The 21,294-nt window shown below is 38.0% G+C and overlaps 1 protein-coding gene across 4 annotated transcripts in view; it reads right to left on the bottom strand.

Moving 5' to 3' along the window:
* Positions 1 to 10,310, bottom strand: part of CENPE (centromere protein E) — a 77,641-nt gene extending 67,331 nt beyond the window's left edge. For 3 of the 4 annotated variants that reach the window (XM_069592973.1, XM_069592974.1, XM_069592975.1), the window contains exons 1-9: positions 9,989 to 10,310; positions 8,464 to 8,555; positions 6,040 to 6,129; positions 5,806 to 5,924; positions 4,568 to 4,687; positions 4,044 to 4,125; positions 3,819 to 3,886; positions 3,676 to 3,741; positions 606 to 657 (exon numbers count right to left, since the gene is read on the bottom strand). In XM_069592973.1, the coding sequence (XP_069449074.1) occupies positions 606 to 657; positions 3,676 to 3,741; positions 3,819 to 3,886; positions 4,044 to 4,125; positions 4,568 to 4,687; positions 5,806 to 5,924; positions 6,040 to 6,129; positions 8,464 to 8,555; positions 9,989 to 10,191 (892 nt within the window). In that variant the 5' untranslated portion in view covers positions 10,192 to 10,310. The remainder of the gene's footprint in view (positions 1 to 605; positions 658 to 3,675; positions 3,742 to 3,818; positions 3,887 to 4,043; positions 4,126 to 4,567; positions 4,688 to 5,805; positions 5,925 to 6,039; positions 6,130 to 8,463; positions 8,556 to 9,988) is intronic. The other variant, XM_069592976.1, reaches the window with a different exon arrangement.
* Positions 10,311 to 21,294: the final 10,984 nt, after the last annotated feature.

Genomic DNA, 21,294 nt, shown 5'->3' with positions numbered 1-21,294 from the left:
ATGTTTCTCTACACTGAATATTGTAGCTGGTTGTCTTTAAGAATGATTAATGTCTGAATATTAATTGTGTGCCCCATGACCTTTCTGAATTTTCTTACTGATTATGAAAATTTAGATGGTTTTCATGGTACTCTCATAAGCTCTTCAGCTATGCAATTCTAGAATCTGCATAGTTTTGGCTTTTTAAAAAATTGATGGTCCAGTAGCCCAAGGACTTCCCTGGTGGCTCAGCTGGTAAAGAATTTGCCTTCGGTGAGAGACCTGGGTTCAATCCCTGGCCCAGGGACGATTTCCTGGAGAAGGAAATAGCAACCCACTCAATGCCTGGAGAATTCCATGAACAGAGGAGTCTAGTGGGTCACATGGGGACCCAGAGTCCCTGAGGTTGCAAAAAGCTGGACATGACTCAGCAACTAACACACACATAGTATCCCAAATGAGATAACTGGTCAGATACAGAAGCTACTTTTTACACTGGGGACTTTTATCACAATATTATTATTGTCATTACTTTATTAGCTTCTAAAATGCATGGCAGCACTTTTATTCTGCGAAAGAATTGGAAGACACTCAAGTCAACGTTGTATTTCATGAGTTTTCCTTACCTTCAGCACCTGTTTGGGCAGCCCGTTCACTGCCTGCAAGATCGACCAAATTCTGTAAGACAGATGGAAATAAACCTTTAGAAAGCATAACGAGATAAAATCCAAACTACTGAAAGGACATTTTAAACACACAGTTTACTTGAACACTCCATCTGTAACCTCATCTCTCACCCGACTGTTTAGGCTTTCCCTTGTCAAACCAATCCGTAACGTTTGTTCCTTCTTTGTAATGTAACAAATCCTCCATAATGCCGCCAGAACAGGTTTTCTATTTCCTACACAAAGTTCAGAACTTGGTGATTCTTTGCAATCTGGCACTTGTGCTGCTTCAGCCTTATATCTATTCATTACTTACGCCTAACTCAAGCGGAACTACTCACTACACCCTGAATCCCTCACATACTTCTACACTTCCAAGTGCTACCCTATGCCATTCTCTGTTACTTCTAAAGTTCTTTATTCAGGATCCAAGGCAAATGTTACCTGCTCAATGTAGTTTTGCTGATTTTATCCTTCCTCCTCCCATTCCTTGAACGAGCTGCTCTTTTAAAATGTGCACCCAGAGGTCATTATAGGCATGACTTATTCTTACAACATTTACTGTGTAGAGCTAGTTATGTGTTTTACTATACTGCAGCATCTTTAAAAGCACAAAACTCTCTTTCATTTCACAGATATTACTGAAAAAAGTGACTGTCATGCTTCAGGTAGTATGTTAGGTGCTAGGGATACGTCAGTAAACTAAACAAGCAAGGTCCCTGTCCTCATAGAGCTTATGTTGTCTACGGAGTGTATGAGAGGAGGAAATGGATGAAGAGACAGAAAAAGACAAACAAATGAGAAACAGAATATGGTAAGTGTAATACAGATAATTTAAATAGTCCTGGAAGAGGGAAGAAGGGACACAGGAGGTTCTCTGATTGGTAGGGGAAGGCTTCCCCATTAAGCTAAGATCTGAAATGACAGAGGGAGGCAGCCATGCAAGACCAAGAGAAACACAGTCCAAATTAAAAGAATAGCGAGTATGTCCAGTCACAAAACAGAAATGAGCTTGGTATGTTCCTAAAATAGAAAAGGCAGCATGGCAGAGTTGGTGAAGTGGAGATGGGATAATACAGTGTAAGAGGAGGAGACAGGAGTCAGATTACTCAGGGCTCTGTAAACAAGGATAAGGACTCTGGATTTTCCAAATGCAATGGGAAGCCGAGATGGGACTTTAAGCAGAAGAGTGACATACCTTGATTTAACTTTCTGAAGGATCACCTGTGGCCCCCCTAGATGGAAAATGAGCTGGAGAGGGGCAAAAGTGGCAGTGGGAGCCCAGTCAGGAGGCTGGGGCAGGAATCTAAGTGAGAGGTGACGGTGGCTTGGGCTAGGGAGGTGGTAGTGAAGACAGCAAGTGGCAGAGGGATGCCTTCTTCTTCTTTTTTTAAATTTGAGAGCCCAGTAAATATTCTTAATGTAGTAAAAGAAAGTGGAGATTTAAATTACTTCTTTCTTTGGGGAGTGGGCAGATAATTATGTACTCTTGTTTTACAGTCCTGTCTCAGATATGTACTGTTTTCACTAAAGTCCTCAAAGAAATCTAATTGCTGTTACATAGCATCTACTACAAATGACCTAGGTAGAGGCATAATAAAGGGGCAAAGTGGTAAGGAAAGCAGCACGAATTAAGATGTAAGTACTACTGGTAAAAGGAATATTCACTATGATAGTAATAAATTAATTTGGCTTTAGACCCACTGAAGCTTGAGATTTAACAGTGGGACAATCTTTATGGAGAGACATAATTTAGAACTCAGAGACTTCAGAAACAATAATTATTTGACCATCATCACCACAGAAATGGTAACAATGCCTAAGGGCAAACAAGGGAAGAAAGGCTACAGAATACTCTTGTGCTTTGATTAGGAGGGTAGGAGGAAAGAAACCCCAAAAATAAAGGACCTGGGCTGAGAGCACTTGGATGTTATTATTTAGGAAGGCCAGGAGACACTAAAAAAATACAAAAAGCAAAACAAAAAATCATCTTTAAAGAGCCAGAAAATGACTGGGGAAGTATTCTTTCCAATAAGATACTTAAGAGTAAGTGGCAAATCTGGAGTGTTGGGTTAGATAGTATGTATGGTCCCTAGATGATAGATCATCAAAAAATATGAGAAAAGACACCAAACGGATCACTGAGTACGTCAAGACTAGTAAAGCTAAATTATATTAAAAGTTAAAATTGTAGTGATATATCATAGGCCAGCTTTGGACGACAAAACAGAAGTTAAGTCTGTTGTTATTAAAAGACCAGTCTATTAAAATAAATGCTATACTTATATGGTAAAATAACTAAGGTGAACTGCAATTAGATATTTAAATGAGTTTTCAAAATCTGAAAGTAAACATATTATAGATTTATTATTTTTTCCCCTGAAATTTTCATATCAAATGCAGTAATCTTAAATCATATCCTACATCAAACTAAAGAATTCGGGCCTTGAAGACAGGGAACAAAACAATAATGGTAAGGAAGGAATAGAAAGGAAGCACAAAAAAAAAAAAAAAAAGAAGAAAAATGATGCAGTTCAGCAAGAAGGAATGTTTGCATAATGCTTATATTCACTTACCAACAGACAATGAGAGTAATATGATTTATTTGTTTCTAACTATCTCACCCAGGTTTTCATTCATCTCACAAGTCTCAGTTGCACTGGTGGAGGCCAAGAAACAAAATCCCAAAATCACGAACACACAAAACCCCATCGAATCCCAAGATTACATTAACTCTTAAGTGTGCATAGAACTAGCCCGTTCTCCATTACCGGTTAGGGAAAGCCTCACTCCCACAGTTCTTACACCTAAAGCTTAGGGAGTGGCAGCATAAGATCACAGAAAGTAAGATCCTCTGACCTCTTCCTGCATTTCTGCTAGAAATTTCATGTTATTGGTGAGACTAAACTACCAATTTATAGATGCTTTTGCCAAATTAGTCAATAGCTCTTATGAAACCAAACCTTCAGCAGCTATATTAAATTTTGCTTTGGCTCATATAGTACATTAATCACAGTTCCTCAATACTCACCAAATGGGACACTTTGACAGATCCTTCAAAATTAGAAGGTTCACCTTTCTCTCTGCTTTCCAAAATCTAGAAAGAAAAGGCAACTTATAGAAAAATTAGTGTATTCTTAATTGGAAAGAGAAAATATAGAGAGAATTACCTACCATCCTAAAAATGGTATGAGAACGACTACTTCGCTGATTCATTTTTGTAATTCCATAATGCCTGTTCTCTGTAAGAGAGTCACATTTCAGCTGTGTGTATTAAAATCCAAAGAAAAACACTAACTTGTATTTTAGATGAAAAGTGAAAAGTGTGATTTAAAGCCTGAATACATTCAACTAAATAGTTTCTATAAGTGTTTTAAGAAATATAGTACGAAGTCTTACTTTCTCCCTTAGTGATCCACTTCAAAGCCATTTCTGATGTATAAACAACTTCTTCTGTGAGGTCAGCCACGTACACGTTCCTCTGAAACAAGTTTAATTACAGTAAAAGTAGGGAAATATAAGTCACTTAAAAGTTCGAATTTCAAAAAGAAAGTACAAACGATCACAGAGTTCATTTGTGGATGTTATGTGGAAAACGGGGATTTTTATTCTGTATGAAAATAGTAAGTATACTTCCGATATTTACAATGTATTTCCCATGCCAAAGTATACCAAATTCTAACCTGATAGTTCCACCTTGCTCTTTTTAAGCACTTACACCAAAATACTGTAACTGTCAATATTTAAAAACTATACATATTACTTAAGAGATAATCTCTGCAAGTGTCTAAGAAAGAAAATAAAAAACCATAGTAACAGGATTTACTTTAAAGTATACAGAAATTAAAGGCAAATGTTCAAGAAAAGATAATCCCAATCAGTGTATCTAATTTTTGAGCCACCCTGTTAACTCTGTTACTCACATTGAAGTCTTCCCGAATTATTAAAGGCTTCATTTTTTGAGTGTCACAAAGTAAGTCTGTAATGGTATCATTGTATATCTCCATATAAGACACACGTAAGAGAAATTCCCTATCAGGAAACTAGAAGAAAAAGATAATGTGATGACTTCAGAGATCATCCAGTTATGAAAACCCAATAACGAATGCGAACATGCTAATATTAAATATTATTCTTTAAGAAAACACATTTATAGAATTTTAATTTATTTTTTAGTTGATGTGTGGTTGACCCATTCCACTATGTTAGTTCCTGATACATAACATGGTGGATCACTATTTCCATACATTTCCAAATGATCACAGAAGTCTAATTGCCATGTGTCACCATACAAAGATGTTACAATATTACTGACTATATTCCCCACGCTGCACATTTCATCTGCGTGACTCATTGATTTTCTAATGGAAAGTTTGTGCTCCTTAATCTCCCTCACCCTATTTCTCATTCCTCCAACTTCCGTTCCCTCTAACAATCACCTGTTTGTTCTCTGTTATCTATGAGTCTGTTTCTGTTTGTTCATTTTTTATTTTTTAGATTCTACATAGAGGTGAAGTCATGTATTTGTCTTTCAAGAAATTATCTTTATAAAAAAAAAAAAAAAAACAAAAAAAAATTCTCCCTGTGTTTCTATACTGACAATAATAAACAACAACAAAATACACAGTTTCAGTAATAACCAACAGTATCATAGAATTGTAACAGGAAAGTACCGCATTCAACTCTCTAACCTCAAAATAAAACTCAACCTGTATATATTCAAGACATTGAAAATCATTAAAATAATGATGAAAAAGTAATTTAAATCAACTCTTAACTAATTACGTTGCCTATTCTGGCCTTCTGGTCTCCTTGTCTTTTAACCTAGTCTACTTTTTACTGCTCCTTAATAATCACTGGTAGCTAAACAAAGGCAATAAGGACCCAACTGTGATGAAGTTTTCCTGTTCCTTAATGCCCACTGTTTGGTGGGAGTACTGCTTCATGATTTAAGGGAAAGAACAAAAAAAATTTAGGTTTCTTAGGTAAGTTCATGGGAAAAGAAAATGAGTCTATGCTATGGCTTCCTTCTTTCCCCCTGGATAATTCAGAGATAACTATAAATCTACTTCCTTTCATCATTACAAGAGAACAGTAAGATTGCTATCCTATCATCACTATTTTTACCTGCATGTACTAGAAACTTAGCTAAGTTATTTACCTTCTTAATTTTCTGGAAAATGTCATGAATTGCCCTGGGTATTACTCCCAAATACTCTTGTGAACCCATCATAGTATACGTTTTTCCTGAAGCAGTCTGCCCGTAGGCAAATATAGTACCTGCAAAAACAAAACAAATACATGCGGAGATTACAGTGAATCTACAGTGCAGAAAATGGTCGGTGCCTGCTGAGCAGACACCAAAGACTGCAGTGCTTCTGCAGTGAATACACACCATTGTAGCCTTGAATGGCAGAGTCTATGATTGGTACTGCAATTTCTTCATACACATTTTTAGTAGTTTCATTACTATGAAAGACACGATCTACAAAACAAAACATATTTAAGTTAAACCAAACAAATTGACTCTATTTTCATTCTGAATTAGTAGTTGCCCAAAGAAATAAAATTGTCAGGATATGGTATGATAGAATATTTAAGGTACAATATTTTCTTCAACTCATTGGTCCTATGGAAATACTCTCTTTAGGCAAAATGTGTTGGTCCTCACACACAAAAAATACAAGTCTATTATCCTATGTGCTTTCAAGAGGCAGTAGGGCATGGTGGCTGGATCTGAATATAGGGGTCTGGAATCAAGACTGCAAATCCTGATTCTGCCACTTACAGGCTGTGTGAATTTGGGCAAGTGGTTGATGTCTCCATGCTTCAGTTCCCTAAACTGTAAAATGGACATATAATATCTTCTTCATAGAATTACTGTGAACATATGTTAACACTTAGGAAATGCAGACTGTTACTATTCTTTGAGAAATTCTAATGTTTCCAACATACTTAGCAAGAAAGTCTAGCTCAAACGAAACCAAGAAATGCAGGTATCTGGAAGAAAAGAACTGACCAAAGCTGAAGTCTTATGGGGAATGATCAATGAGCTGGCTACTGAAGGCTGGTGTTTAGGGTGGTTATTTACACTGATGAATTCACAAGTCCAGGATGTGGTTCTCTGCTTTTGTTAGCACATTAAAAATAGACCACTCTTTTAGTGGTGGCCTCACCTTGAAAAGCTCGCAAGAAATGGATTTGTAAATCAGGAGGGGAAATTACTGACCTGCAATCAAGAGTTCAGTGATTACACTCCTTGCACGGCGACCGCACATCTGCCCTATTGGCAGAACAATGTGGAAAACCTAAGTGCCATCTGAAGGCTGCTTAAGGGTCATTATCTCAGAGCAAGGAGAAATGGCAGATGATTCAAACCTTAACGTTATGTGGTTCAGATAGGTGGATGAGTCCACATTTTTTATGGGCATATATGGCTACTGAGAATCTGTGGTACTTAGGTTTTTTAATCTCTAGCAGAGACTCAAGGACTTAGAAAACGAACTTATGGTTGCCAGGGGGGAGCGAGAGTTAGGGACTTTGGGAAGGTCATGTATACACTGTTACATTTAAAATGGATAACCAACAAGGACCTACTGTATAGCACAAGGAAGTGTGCTCAATGTTATGTGCCAGACTGGACGGAATGGGGATTTGGGGGACAATGGATACATCTATATCCATGGCTGAGTTCTTTCACTGTTTACCTGAAACTACCACAATGTTGTTAATTGGCTACATCCCAACACAAAATAAAAAGTTTGAAAAAAAAGGTTATGTTAATACCATCAAACATTTCTTTACCAGAACTCATTTTCTCTTCCACACATCTCTGTGGCTTTCTAGTTTCACGCTAATTTGACAACTTAACCATGCTTACTCCTGAGGTTGTTCAGAGGACGTCACCGTCGCTCTGTGGAGGCTAAGTGGCAGCATGGCAGTATGGCTAAAATACAGATCTGGAGCCTTTCTCTCTTATTTGCTGGCTATGTGACTCCAGGCCACTTTGCTTCAGTTCCTCAGTAAAACAGGAAGGCACCAAATACACAGGCTTGTTAGGAGGATTACATGAGTGAATATATAGGAAGTGCTTAGAACAGTGCCTGGCACTGTGGCACTGGTATATAGTTGTCAGCACTATATACATGCTAAATTAATGTACAAATGAGTTAATCATCAGAGCCTGGAAGTCCCTCTGTTCTAGCTAGCTCTTACTCATCCTGGTGTAAATGGTACCATTCCAGACACCAAGTTTAGTTAGATTTCCACAAAAGCTTATGTCAGCATAAGTGAAATTACTTGTTTAAAGCCTTTCTTTCCATTATGTAAGCTCCACAAGAGCACAGGTAGGTTCCTGCTGTATTCTAGCAGACAAAGATGCAATATCTTCACTATTTATTCTTTACAGAGTTTTGAAACTAGCTGAAAAACAAAAAAACAAAACAATAGAAACAAATTGGAAGATCGTAAAGATGACTTGACACTAAGCAAAATATTTTGGGTTTACAGAATTTCAGGCCACAAGTACTCTCATGAGTAAGAGGAAGAATGTTAGTTTCAGTCATAAGTTACTGTGACTACAGTAATAGTATATGCATTTAATTTTTTAATTCCTTTTTCTTTTTTACTACTACTGTATTTAAGCATCAGTTTATTAGCTTATAAATGATGGATGAACAATTTTTCAAAGTTTCCATTGAAGCAGTTTATTGAAGGCTCGGTTTGATTTTAGTGACAAATCCAGTGTTATTCATAAGGCTTTTGTACTCATAATAGAAAAAGGATACCAGGTTAACTTTTGATGCTATTATGAACTTACCAAAATTGAAGGATTTACTCCCATCAACTTGAAAAACTGTATTATTGTCAGTTTTCCAGTAAACTTGAGTATCTTTGTCAGGCGCTTCTTCTCTAAAAGAATAAAACCACTGCATTTTAGAATAACTGGTCATAGAAGCTGTGTTACATGAGAGACGGTAGAAAGACTTCATCTTCTGATAAATATTTTAAAAGATTGTAATGACTTACACCATAAATAAGATAAATGTGGAAAATCTACCTTTGAGGGGGCAACACTTTTAAATGGGGCTTCAGTGAGCTCCTGCACGTTCATGGGAATTTCCTTGTGAAACTCTTCACTTCCACCTTCCTATGGAGTAGTGGCAGTTGATATGTCTCTCTTTCTCTCTTAAAACATTTAAAAACCATCTGAAATCTTTAATTTGGTACATGATACCTCTATCACTATAATTTTTCTTTTCAATCTCATCTTCCTCTAAATACTGTATACACCTTAACTCCCAGAGGAATCAACTACCTGAAGTTCACTCCCAAAATTAGATTCAACCTTTCTCTGCCTGGAATATCCTGACTGAGGTTTCCACTAAGTACCTTAACTATTCTTTCATTCATGATTCAGGTGTTCCCTGACACTGCCCTGTTCCTCTCCTACAGTCACCTCACTAAAGGACTAATGACTTAGCTAGCAAACATTCTTTAACTGTATATCATAACATCTGTCACGATATATTATAATGGTTTCTTTATGCAGCTGTCTTCTAATGCATCAATAAGCTTATTAAAAACAGGAAATTCCTCATCTTGATATTCTCATTTATTAAGCACTCGTAAGATTTAACAAATGTTTCTCAGAGACAAAACTGTGTTAGCATTCTGGGGCTAGGACCCAAGACTGGCATAGCAAACAGACTTTCCTTGCTTCCCCTTCCTGCTTTTTCTCTAAAGCATTTACTACTCCAGTATCACCACCTAATATTCTATATCATTTATCTATTTTCTGTTGTGAGATCCACTGGGCAACAATGGTAGCGTCTGTTTTAATACAGTACACTGTACTAAAAAAAAATATTGATGAATATTGTTCATTCAACATTCTGAATGCGGAATTCAGTTATTGATTGAAGTACCGAATACAATGCAACAAAACTGATTCGTTTTCGCTCTTAAGGAGTATACAGTAAGGGGAAGCGAGAGTCAGTTAAACGTAAAATTTAACTGCACTGTGATGAGCGCAGTAGGATCTTTCCGATTTCGACCTTCCCGGTGGGGATCGCAGACGGGGCGATGGCAGTGCAGGTCAGGGAGTAAGGTCTTTAACGTCGGTGAGCCTGGGTTACAGATATAAGAGAATTCCGCAGCTGAAAAGGATCCTCTAGATCCTCGATCCTGCCCCGTCCCATTACAGATAGGAAACGGGGGCACAAAGCGGGCAAGTGGCCGACTTTCTAGGCAGCTGAGCAAAAGAGGAGCGAGGACTCATTCCTCCGGTTCATGCCGGCGCCGGAGTCCGCAGTGGGGACCTGGGCTCGGTCTGGCCTACCTACCTGTTATTGAGCGGCCGAACCCGCACGCAGACGGCTACGGCTCCTTCCTCCGCCATCCTGCCCGGTTGGATCCCAGGGAATACGTCAGAAACCTCCACCGCCGGCGCTTCAGAGCGTACGGGCCACCCCGCCTTTAAATTTAAAATTTCCCGAACGCCGCGTCTGATTGAGTCGCGGTCTCGTGACGTCACGGTCCGTTCCATCTGTGTCGCGGCGCGGGGGACGCCAGGCCGGCGGCAAGTCCAAGGATAATGGGTTGGAAGGTTTCGGGCCGCAAAGACCGCGATTCACCGGGTAATAGCGGAAATAACTAGTATTTGCTAAATGCCGTTGAAGTGCTGGCAGCCTTATAGAAACGCCTTCTTTCGCCCCACCCTTAAAGTGTTTGAAATCTGGAAAAACACAAAGCCGAACATTTTTTTCTTTATTAATAAAAGGGAATTAGGAACGTTAAAGAACTACATTAACAGTTGTTTTTAAAAAAAAAACCAACAGGAAAAAAAAATTGAAACAAACGAAGTACCTCAGATGACAAGAGTTGAAAGTTACTGCCCAGCCCAGAAACAAGACTGGTGCTCCTTCGAAAACTCTTGGGTTTTAGATGTTCATTTTCCGCTTGCTTACTATTTTTTCCTATTGGCTGTGAGTTCCTAATAGGCTGACTTGGGAAAAGAGTTACTGAAGACTGGTAGTTAGGTGAAACTTTTATTAGCAGAAATTTGTTGTTTAATCGCTCAGTCGTGTCGGATTCTGCGACCCCATGGACTGCAGCACACCAGGCTTCCCTGTGATTCACCATTTCCAAGAGCTTTCTCAAACTCTTGTCCATTGAGTCAGTGATGCCATCCAACCATCTCGTCCTCTGTTATCCCCTTCTCTTGTTCTCAATCTTTCCCAGCATCAGGGAAGCAGAAATAGAAGTCTAGATACTTGTTTTTCAGAAATAGCGCTTGCTTTTTCAGAACTCTGTATAAAATAACAACTTTCTCGTCTATTCTGTTTCTTTTAAAATATTTCTCATAACTTTCAGATATAATTAGTATGTATTCATTTTTGTCTATATTATGTTTCCTCCCACCAAAGTGTTAACTCTGTGAGGTTAGCAACTTCGTTTTTATTTACTCCTTATACCCTGCACCTGGAAAGATGCTTGGAGTTTAGTAAACATTCAATTAAAAATTGCCTATTCAATTACTCAATAGTTTTGATATAATTTCTGGAAAGGTACACTTATTTCCTTTGGAGGGGAGGACTAAGAAAATAAATCTACTTTTAATATATAATATTTCATAATTATTAATATCTTAGTGAATATTGACTGTTTTCTCCCGAATTTAAGAAATTTGTAGATTAAAAAGCTATAAATAAAATAGTCTACTTTTTTATAGGCTAATCAATATTGTTTTGATTAACCAAATGTGAGCTGGTATAGACTACTTTTCTCACAGCTAAACTGTGAAAATGCTGGGTGTTATCTGATAAGATAATACAGAGATAAAGAAGCTATGTTTTAATTTAAGTGGTTAGGGAGGGCAAAGGGATTTGTTAAAGATAAACAAAGTAAAGATAAACAGAGGCATATTAAAAATTGTTAGGCTTTATTTGAGCAAAATTGATTTGAATCGGGCAGTAGCCAGTCTACTAGATAGAAAGGAGCTCCAAGGACCAGTATAATTGGAAGACTTCTATAGGCAGAAGGAACTTTTATAGGGGCGAGGAACTTATACAGGTCAAAAAACTGGGCTGGTAATTGAAAAGTTACTTTTCTTTAGGGAATGACTGGGGCCTATCAGTCAGATTGCTTAACTGGTGCCATTTAGGCAATTCCTGATTGACTAGCTTACAACTCCATTTCTGGGTGAGCTAAAATGGTAATTAAGTTAAATCTCTTGTTGATAAGGGACTTGGCATATGCAACTCTTGTTTTTAAAAAATTAAAGAACTTGTCTGAAATTAAGGAGCTTCTGGAGAGAGAGGCTTAAACTTTGGATGCATACCACTTCTCTTAAGGGCAATCAAAATTTTTATTAACTCTTTTGTCATATGACTCTTTTGTTACATGAAAGATCAATACATGCATGTGATGAAAAAATTTAAATTAGTACTATTGCAGGGAAAAGCCAATTCTGACTCCATGTTGAAGGTAATTTTTTTAATTGGAGACTAAGTAAAATTGTTTTACAATATTGTTGGTTTCTGCCATATATCAACATGAATCAGCCATAGATATACATATGTCCCGGCCCTCTTGACCCCCCTCTCACCCCCTACCCCTGCCCCATTCCACCCCTCTAGGTTGTCTCAGAGGACTGAGTTTGAGCTCTCTGCTTCATACAGTGAATTTCCACTGGCTGTCTATTAATAATTTTACATATGGAAATCTTTCTGTGGCTTGATTTTTGCTGCCTTTGTTATACATACATGCTTAATGGCCTGCCTCAGAGAATCCTCCTCCTCTGCCTGACTGTTAAACTAAAGTGCAGTTGTTCAGAACCATGTTCACCTGTAGATGGCAGAAAGGAAGAAATTAAAACATACCCAATTTAACTCAGATGACCGTTATATCTACTACTGTGGGCAAGAATCCCTTAGAAGAAATGGAGTCGCCATCACAGTCAACAAAAGAGTCAGAAATGCAGTACTCGGATGCAATCTCAAAAATGACAGAATTATCTCAGTTCATTTCCAAGGCAAACCATTCAATATCACAGTTATCCAAGTCTATGCTGTGACCAATTATACTGAAGAAGGTGAAGTTGAATGGTTCTGTGAAAACCTACAAGACCTTCTAGAACTAACACCCAAAAAGATGTCCTTTTCATTATAGGGGACTGGAATGCAAAAGTAGGAAGCCAAGAGATACCTGGAGTAACAGGCAAATTTGGCCTTGGAGTACAGAATGAAGCAGGGCAAAGGCTAACAGAGTTTTGTCAAGAGAACTGGTCATAGCAAACACCCTCTTCCAACAACACAAGAGAAGACTCTACACATGGACATCACCAGATGGTCAACACCGAAATTAGATTGATTATATTCTTTGAAGTCAAAGATGGAGAAGCTCTATATAGTCAGCAAAAACAAGACTGGGAGCTGACTGTGGCTCAGATCATGAACTCCTTATTGCCAAATTCGAACTTAAATTGAAGAAAGTAGGGAAAAACCACTAGACCATTCAGGTATGACCTAAATCAAATCCCTTACGATTATACAGTGGAAGTGAGAAATACATTCAAGGGATTAGATCTGATAGACAGACTGCCTGAAGAATTATGGATGGAGGTTCATGACATTATGCAGGAGGCAGGGATCAACTGTCCCCAAGAAAAAGAAATGTAAAAAGGCAAAATGGTTGTTTGAGGAGGGCTTATAAATAGCTGTGGAAAGACGAAAAGCAAAAAGCAAAGGAGAAAAGGAAAGATATATCAATTTGAATGCAGGGTTCCAAAGAATAGCAAGGAGAGATAAGAAAGCCTTCCTCAGCGATCAATGCAAAGAAATAGAGGCAAACAACAGAATGGGAAAGACTAGAGATCTCTTCAAGAAAATCAGAGATACCAAGGGAAAATTTCATGCAAAGATGGGCACAATAAAGGACAGAAATAGTATGGACCTAACAGAAGCAGAAGATATTAAGACGAGGTGGCAAGAATACACAGAACAGCTATGCAAAAAAGATCTTCATGACCCAGATAACCATGATGATGTGATCACTCACCTGGAGCCAGACATCTTGGAATGTGAAGTCAAGTGGGCCTTAGGAAGCATTACTATGAGCAAAGCTAGTGGAGGTGATGGAATTCCAGTTGAGCTATTTCAAATCCTAAAAGATGATGCTGTAAAAGCGCTGCACTCAATATGACAGCACATTCAGAAAACTCAGCAGTGGCCACAGGACTGGAAAATGCCAGTTTTCATTTAATTACAAAGAAAAGCAAGCAAAAGAATGCTCAAACTACTGCACAATTGAACTCTTCTCACACGCGAGCAAAGTAATGCTCAAAATTCTCCAAGCCAGCCTTCAACAGTATGTGAACTATGAAATTCCAGATGTTCAAGCTGGATTTAGAAAAGGCAGAGGAACCAGAGATCAAATTGCCAACATCCGTGGGATCATTGAAAAGCAAGAGAGTTCCAGGAAAACATCTACTTCTGCTTTATTGACTATGCCAAAGCCTTTGACTATGTGGATCAAAAAAAACTGCAGAAAATTCTGAAAGAGATGGGAATACCAGACCACATGGCCTGCCTGCTGAGAAATCTGCGTGCAGGTCAGGAAACAACATTTAGAACTGGACATGGGACAACAGACTGTTTCCAAATTGGGGAGGGAGTATGTCAAGGTTGTATATTGTCACCCTGCTTATTTAACTTCTATGCAGAGTACATCATGAGAAAAGCTGGGCTGGATGAAGGACAAGCTGGAATGAAGATTGCTGGGAGAAATATCAATAACCTCAGATATGCAGATGACACCACCCTTATGGCAGAAAGCAAAGAAGAACTGAAGAGCATCTTGATGAAAGTGAAAGAGGAGAGTGAAAATGTTGGCTTAAAGTTTAACATTCAGAAAACTAAGATCATGGCATCAGGTCCCATCACTTCATGGCAAATAGATGGGGAAACAGTGGAAACAGTGACAGATTTTATTTTTGGGGGGCTCCAAAATCACTGCAAATGGTGACTGAAGCCATGAAATTAAAAGATGCTTACTCCTTGGAAGGAAAGTTATGACCACCCTAGACAGCATATTAAAAGGCAGAGACATTACTTTGCCAACAAAAGTTCGTCTAGTCAAAGCTATGGTTTTCCCAGTAGTCATGTATGGATGTGAGAGTTGGACTATAAAGAAAACTGAATGCTGAAGTATTGATGCTTTTGAACTGTGCTGTTGGAGAAAATTCTTGAGAGTCCCTTGGACAGCAAGGAGATCCAACCAGTCCATCCTAAAGGAAATCAGTCCTGACTATTCATTGGAAGGACTGATACTGAAGCTGAAACTTCAATACTTTGGCCACCTGATGTGAAGAGCTGACTCATTTGAAAAGACCCTGATGCTGGAAAAGATTGAAAGCAGGAGAAGGGGATGACAGAGGACGAGATGGTTGGATGGTATCACTGACTCAATGGACATGAATTTGAGTAAACCCTGGGAGCTGGTGATGGACAGGGAGGCCTGGCGTGCTGCATTCCATGGGGTCATAAAGAGTTGGACATGACTGAGCAACTGAACCGAACTGAACTCTGAGGCTTGCCATTCTAGGACATATTTGCAGCATTAATGACCTTTTTGTTTCCTTGACCTCCCCCCATCTCTGATCTGTAAATGAACCTGACATCCAGACCCCAATAAGATGATTATTTTGAGACATTGGTTTGCTATCATCTCTGTCAGCCAGGTTTCTATATAAAGCCATATTCCTTGCCTCAATACCTTGGCCTGTCTTTTGGTGAGCAGAATGAACTCGGATTCAGTAGCAGTACCAGAAGAGCCACGGTGGAAATAATGTTTCCACATATGATCCCTAGGGTGCCAGTTTGTGTCTCTGGAGGCAACTGAGCCATATTTTAGAGTATTATACTCAAATTAACCTACAGTTAGACACATAAGTGAAAGTGAGGTCGCTCAGTTGTGTCCGACTCTTCCCGACTCCGTGGACTGTAGCCTACCAGGCTTTTCTGTCCATGGGATTTTCCAGGCAAGAGTACTGGAGTGGGATGCCATCGTCTTCTCCAACAGTTAGACACATACATGTGTCTTTTTCTATATTGTGTATCTTTTTACACAAATAGATACCTGCTATACATGCTGCAGTGCACTTTGTTTAAAAAGTGATCTTTATGTAAGTATTTTAATTCAAAGTTTAAAAGTAAAGTGAATTTCTGAGGCATGTTAATTGCATGCACTTCTATGTTGGTGTTCAAATGACTGATTTTGTTTGTTTTGTTCTTTTAAATCACAGTTGTGATTTTATTTATTTCTGCTGAAACTGCAGAGGGCACTGTAATCCTTCCAAAAGCATGGCATAGCCTGGTTGGTGCTTTTCAGTTCTTGAGAATAGTGCACATTTTAGGATTTGGAGAAGATTCTGATATTACAAATATATATCATTTCAAATTACTCAGTTCTTATAGGCAGCTCATTCAAAATCAATTGCAGTATATTTGTATCATGCCACACCTTCAACAGGAGTAATTTTTGTTTAGTGGATTCAGTGTTAAATTTTGACAGCAGTGCGTCTTGCCTTAATTTTGTGACAACTGTTCGTGATGATTGCAGACACAGTATCCCTTTCTTTATATAATCGTGGCTACACAGGGTTTGTGTGGCCCCTGGGTTAGTCTGATTTTACCATTTATAAACTATTGCTTCATTAGAAAATCATTTATCTCTGTGCCTCACCATTTTCTCATCCACAAAATGGGGGAACTGGTATTCCTAAGATTCCTTTCAGCTTTGATAAGTCTATAATGTCTTCATAAAAAAAGAAACTTTTAAAAATAGAGTATGCTGCTGCTAAGCTGCTAAGTCACTTCAGTCGTGTCCAACTCTGTGCGACCCCATAGATGGCAGCCCACCAAGTCCCCCGTCCCTGAGATTCTTCAGGCAAGAACACTGGAGTGGGTTGCCATTTCCTTCTCTGATAAATGCATAAAAGTGAAAAGAGAAAGTGAAGTCGTTCAGTCGTATCCGACTATTAGCGACCCCATGGACTGCAGCCTACCAGGCTTCTCCATCCATAGGATTTTCCAGGCAAGAGTACTGGAGTGGGGTGCCAATGCCTTCGTATAGATGAGTGTAAAGTAGAGTACGGATGTGGGAGGGGGTGGAAAAGTGATGTAGGTTACAGACAAAATCTAAGGTGATCACAGTGCTGCAGAGACTGATGGCAGTCCACCAAAATCAAAGTTTAAAAGTAAAGTGAATTTCTGAGGCATGTTAATTGCATACACTTCTATGTTGGTGTTCAAATTACTGATTTTGTTTGTTTTCTTCTTTTAAATCACAGTTGTGGTTTTATTTATTTCTGCTGAAACTCTTTCTGGCTCAAAAGTAAGACTGTCCTCCCAGCCTGTCTTACACCTAGTCTGCTACTTCTAGGACTAGATAATAAAAACTTCACGGGGCACCTTTCCTTGCTTGTCCTGGTGAACATCCTTCCAGTTTACCTTATCGACCATTCCAAACCTTGACCACTCTCCCCAGTCCTGGGTCCCATCCTCGTTGCTGGGAAATCGTAACTGTTAGGTAAATCATATCTCACCTCCCAGCCCTCCCACCCGTACAGCCTGCACTCCAACTGATCAGCCCCACCAATTCTTGCCACCTTTCATGTACTTCCTGAAAATGGGGCATCTGCTCTTTCTGAGGTGGATCTATTCATATATGCCCCCAATTCTTTCCTTTCAGTCTCCTCTAGGAATTTGCTTCAGCAATTATTCTCTATTTCAGAAAAATGCTGAAAAACAATAGAAAGAAGAATCACTGTAATTCTACTAGTCTAACAAAATTATCTAGGATTGTCAAGTGAATATTCCTTATCACCCACGCATCAAATTTCATCTTCTCTAAAGTGACTCTTGAGAAATTTGTATGCAGGTGAGGAAGTAACAGTTAAAACTGGACACGGAATAACAGACTGGTTCCAAATTGGGGAAGGAGTACGTCAAGGCTGTATATTGTCACCCTGCTTATTTAACTTCTGTGCAGAGTACATCATGAGAAACGCTGGGCTGGATGAAGCACAAGCTAGAATGAAGATTGCTGGGAGAAATATCAATAACCTCAGATATGCAGATGACACCACCCTTATGGCAGAAAGCAAAGAAGAACTAAAGAGCCTTTTGATGAAAGTGAAAGAGGAGAATGAAAATATTGGCTTAAAGTTCAACATTCAGAAAACTAAGATCATGGCATCTGGTCCCATCACTTCATGGCAAACAGATGGGGAAACAGTGGAAACAGTGTCAGACTATTTTTTGGGGCTCCAAAGTCACTGCAGATGGTGACTGCAGCCATGAAATTAAGAGACGCTTGCTCCTTGGAAGAAAAGTTATGACCAACCTAGACAGCATATTAAAAAGCAGATATATTACTTTGCCAACAAAGGTCCGTCTAGTCAAGGCCATGGTTTTTCCAGTGGTCATGTATGGATGTGAGAGTTGGACTGTAAAGAAAGCTAAGCGTGGAAGAATTGATGCTTTTGAACTGTGATGTTGGAGAAGACTCTTGAGAGTCCCTTGGACTACAAGGAGATCCAACCAGTCCATCCTAAAGGAAATCAGTCCTGAATATTCATTGGAAGGACTGATGCTGAAGCTGAAACTTCAATACTTTGGCCACCTGATGTGAAGAACTGACTCGTTTGAAAAGACCCTGATGCTGGGAAGGATTGAAGGCAGGAGGAGAAGGGGAGGAGAAGAGGATGAGATGGTTGGATGGCATCACCAACTCAATGGATATGAGTCTGAATAAACTTCGGGAGTTGGTGATGGACAGGGAGGCCCGGTGTGCTGCAGTCAATGGGGTTGCAAAGAGTCGAACACAACTGAGCGACTGAACTGAACCGAACTGAAAGTGACTTACATTAAGTTTCTTTCCAATCTTTTCTTGAGCAGTCGCAAGGAATCTGTATAGAGAAGCAGTGACATTTATATTTTCAGGAATGGAATCACTCTGTACTTACTGGTGTGAAATTTGCTTTTTATACTAACAAATCAATATGTATTTTTTCCTCATTTTCAGTTATATGGTTACATTGTTATTTATTTAATCATGCTTTTATGGATATTGAGATGGCTGCCCATTTTTCAATATAGCTAATAATAGAATATCCATCTATATACCTCTTTATACTTTCATGATTTTGTTTTCATAGAAGAGATTACTAGAATTAAAAATATTAACCCAAATGATATTTTAGTTTTGAGTTATAATAACTATTACCAAATTTCTTCCTAAATAATTTGTATGGCAGCCAAGAAAATCTGAATGTTCATTTCTTCATTCCTTCTCCATCACATGATATTATCAGTATTTCTATTTTTGTAGTTTTATGGGGAAAAATATTTTCTATTTTAATTTGCAATTCCCTGACTGCAAATAGGATTGTATGTCCTTTCATTGCTTTTAGTAATATTTACATCTTAGTTTTGATTTTGTTCCTATGCCCATTTTTAAATGTAGATTGTATATCTGTTCAAATATTTTTCTCACTTTTAAAAATTTGCCTGTTTTCTTACTTTTGAGTCTTAAGAGTCCTTTATATATCCTAGATATGTCCTTTACCAGATGTTATTTACATATACATGCTTCTATTTTATGAGTTATATTAACAATGTCCTTCATACAACAAAGATTTATAATTTTTATGAAGCTGAGTTTGCCATTTTTTTTTCTTTTATGGATTGTACTTTGAGACATATCTAAGGACTGTTGGTCTAACCTAGTTCACAAAATTTTTCTTTGTGTTTACTTTAAGAGTTTTGTAGGTTTAGATTTTAAATTATGTCTATGGTCTATTTTGGATTAGTTTTTCTATAAGATGTGATATATGGAATTTTGTTCATTTTTGGTGTATATATATAGTCATTTGCGCCAGCACCATTCATTGAAAAGGTTCTGTTTGCTTCATTGAATTGCCTTCATACGTTTCTAAAAAAGTCATTTGATCTCTTTGTGTCTATTCTGGACTATTGGATTCCCTTGATATAAATGTCTGTCTTTAATTGTTATTTTTTTAAGCTTCTAAATTTTAGGGCAGTTTGTTATACAGCAGAATATAGCTGACAGAGTCACTGTCAAGAACTATGAAAGGTGTGAGATGTAACTTTTCTTGTAAGCCAACAAGTCAGCTTGGCACAGTTTCATGGATGCTAGTAGAAGATCCAAGACTTCTGGGTCAGGGATAGAGAAAAGTTTATTATAAAAAGCAAAAATTTATTACTTATTATTGCAATGACAGTATCCAGGGCATCAGCATTTTTGTACTAGTTTTCTGAACCCCAGTTCCCACAAGACAATGCAAAGAGGGTCAAGTGACACTTCTACACACAGTGGATTTAATCACAAAAGAGGAACCTTGAGCTTAAGAAATCCTTATCTTTTATAATGGGCAGTAAGTATGCCTTCTCTTTGCTCTGCAATGAGATATTATCTTCATTTTTCATAACTGTTCTTTATAGAAATATCTTTGGGAAGATATGTTGGAATAAAGGGCACCCAGTGCTTTACTTACAAGATCTACAGAAACTTGAGAATTGTCTCCCAATAGTCATGATTATTTCTTTCTTTCTTGAAATTTTCTATATATGATAGAAATAAAAGCCATGATACCTATTAGCCACTCAAAAAATAAAAAAGAGAAACAAGTGAAATTAATTTTAATAACATTTTAGTTAAACAAGTATATCCAGGATATTATCGTTTCAACATGTGGTCACCATGACATATGGTTCACTCAAGAAGAGTAGGTTACAAATCACTACATGTACACTGATGCAATTATTGTGAAAAAGAATTAAAGTTTCAGTGATCTAAATGTTTTAAAAATAACTGTTCTACTTATGGCTTAAACATGGGCATTTAAGTCACTTCAAATAAATATTAGCAACTATCCTTGTTAAAAAAACCCCCCAAACCAAAAAGCATATCATCAGTGTACAGAAGCTTTAATAAAATATTTTTACATTCTGTTCTTCATACAAAAATCTCCAAAATGAGTGTATTTTATATTCACTCTATGTCACAATTCTAATGCCAAATTTTTATCAGAGATACTTGTTTGTTGAGATTTTACAAAATTTATCATTGAAAAAATAGATTCACATATTGAAGTTATCGTACGCACACTTAAACACTTTTCAAAAACTGAATCAATTATCAGTTTTTAAATAAAGTTAAAAATTTAATTCCTCAGGCGCACTAGGCACATTTCAAATCCTCGATAGCCACGTGGGACAGGTGGATTCTGTAGTGGACAGTATAGCTCTGACCTCTGTGATTCTCATATACGTCCCTTCGCTGATTCCCTTCTTCCTAGTCATTGCTCTTTGGTGTCCTTGGTAAGCGCCTGATCTTTGCTGTATTCTTGGACATTATGTTTCCTGATGGCTTCATTCAAAGTCCTCTGCTCTTTTTAATCTGTCACCTTTCATTGCTGTAGTTATCATTTGTAGGTTGATAACTCCCACATCTGTATCTCTAAACCAAAATCTTTTCTGAGCTTTAGAAATATACATCTGACTCTTTACTGGACATTACATGAACGTTTCACAGTCATCTCAGAATTGCCCAAACTAGTTTCATA

The sequence above is a fragment of the Ovis canadensis genome, chromosome 6 (genome assembly GCF_042477335.2).
Source record: "Ovis canadensis isolate MfBH-ARS-UI-01 breed Bighorn chromosome 6, ARS-UI_OviCan_v2, whole genome shotgun sequence".
Taxonomy (NCBI): domain Eukaryota; kingdom Metazoa; phylum Chordata; class Mammalia; order Artiodactyla; family Bovidae; genus Ovis; species Ovis canadensis.
Note: the sequence above shows the minus strand (reverse complement) of the source record. Positions and strands in the feature narration are given on the sequence as shown.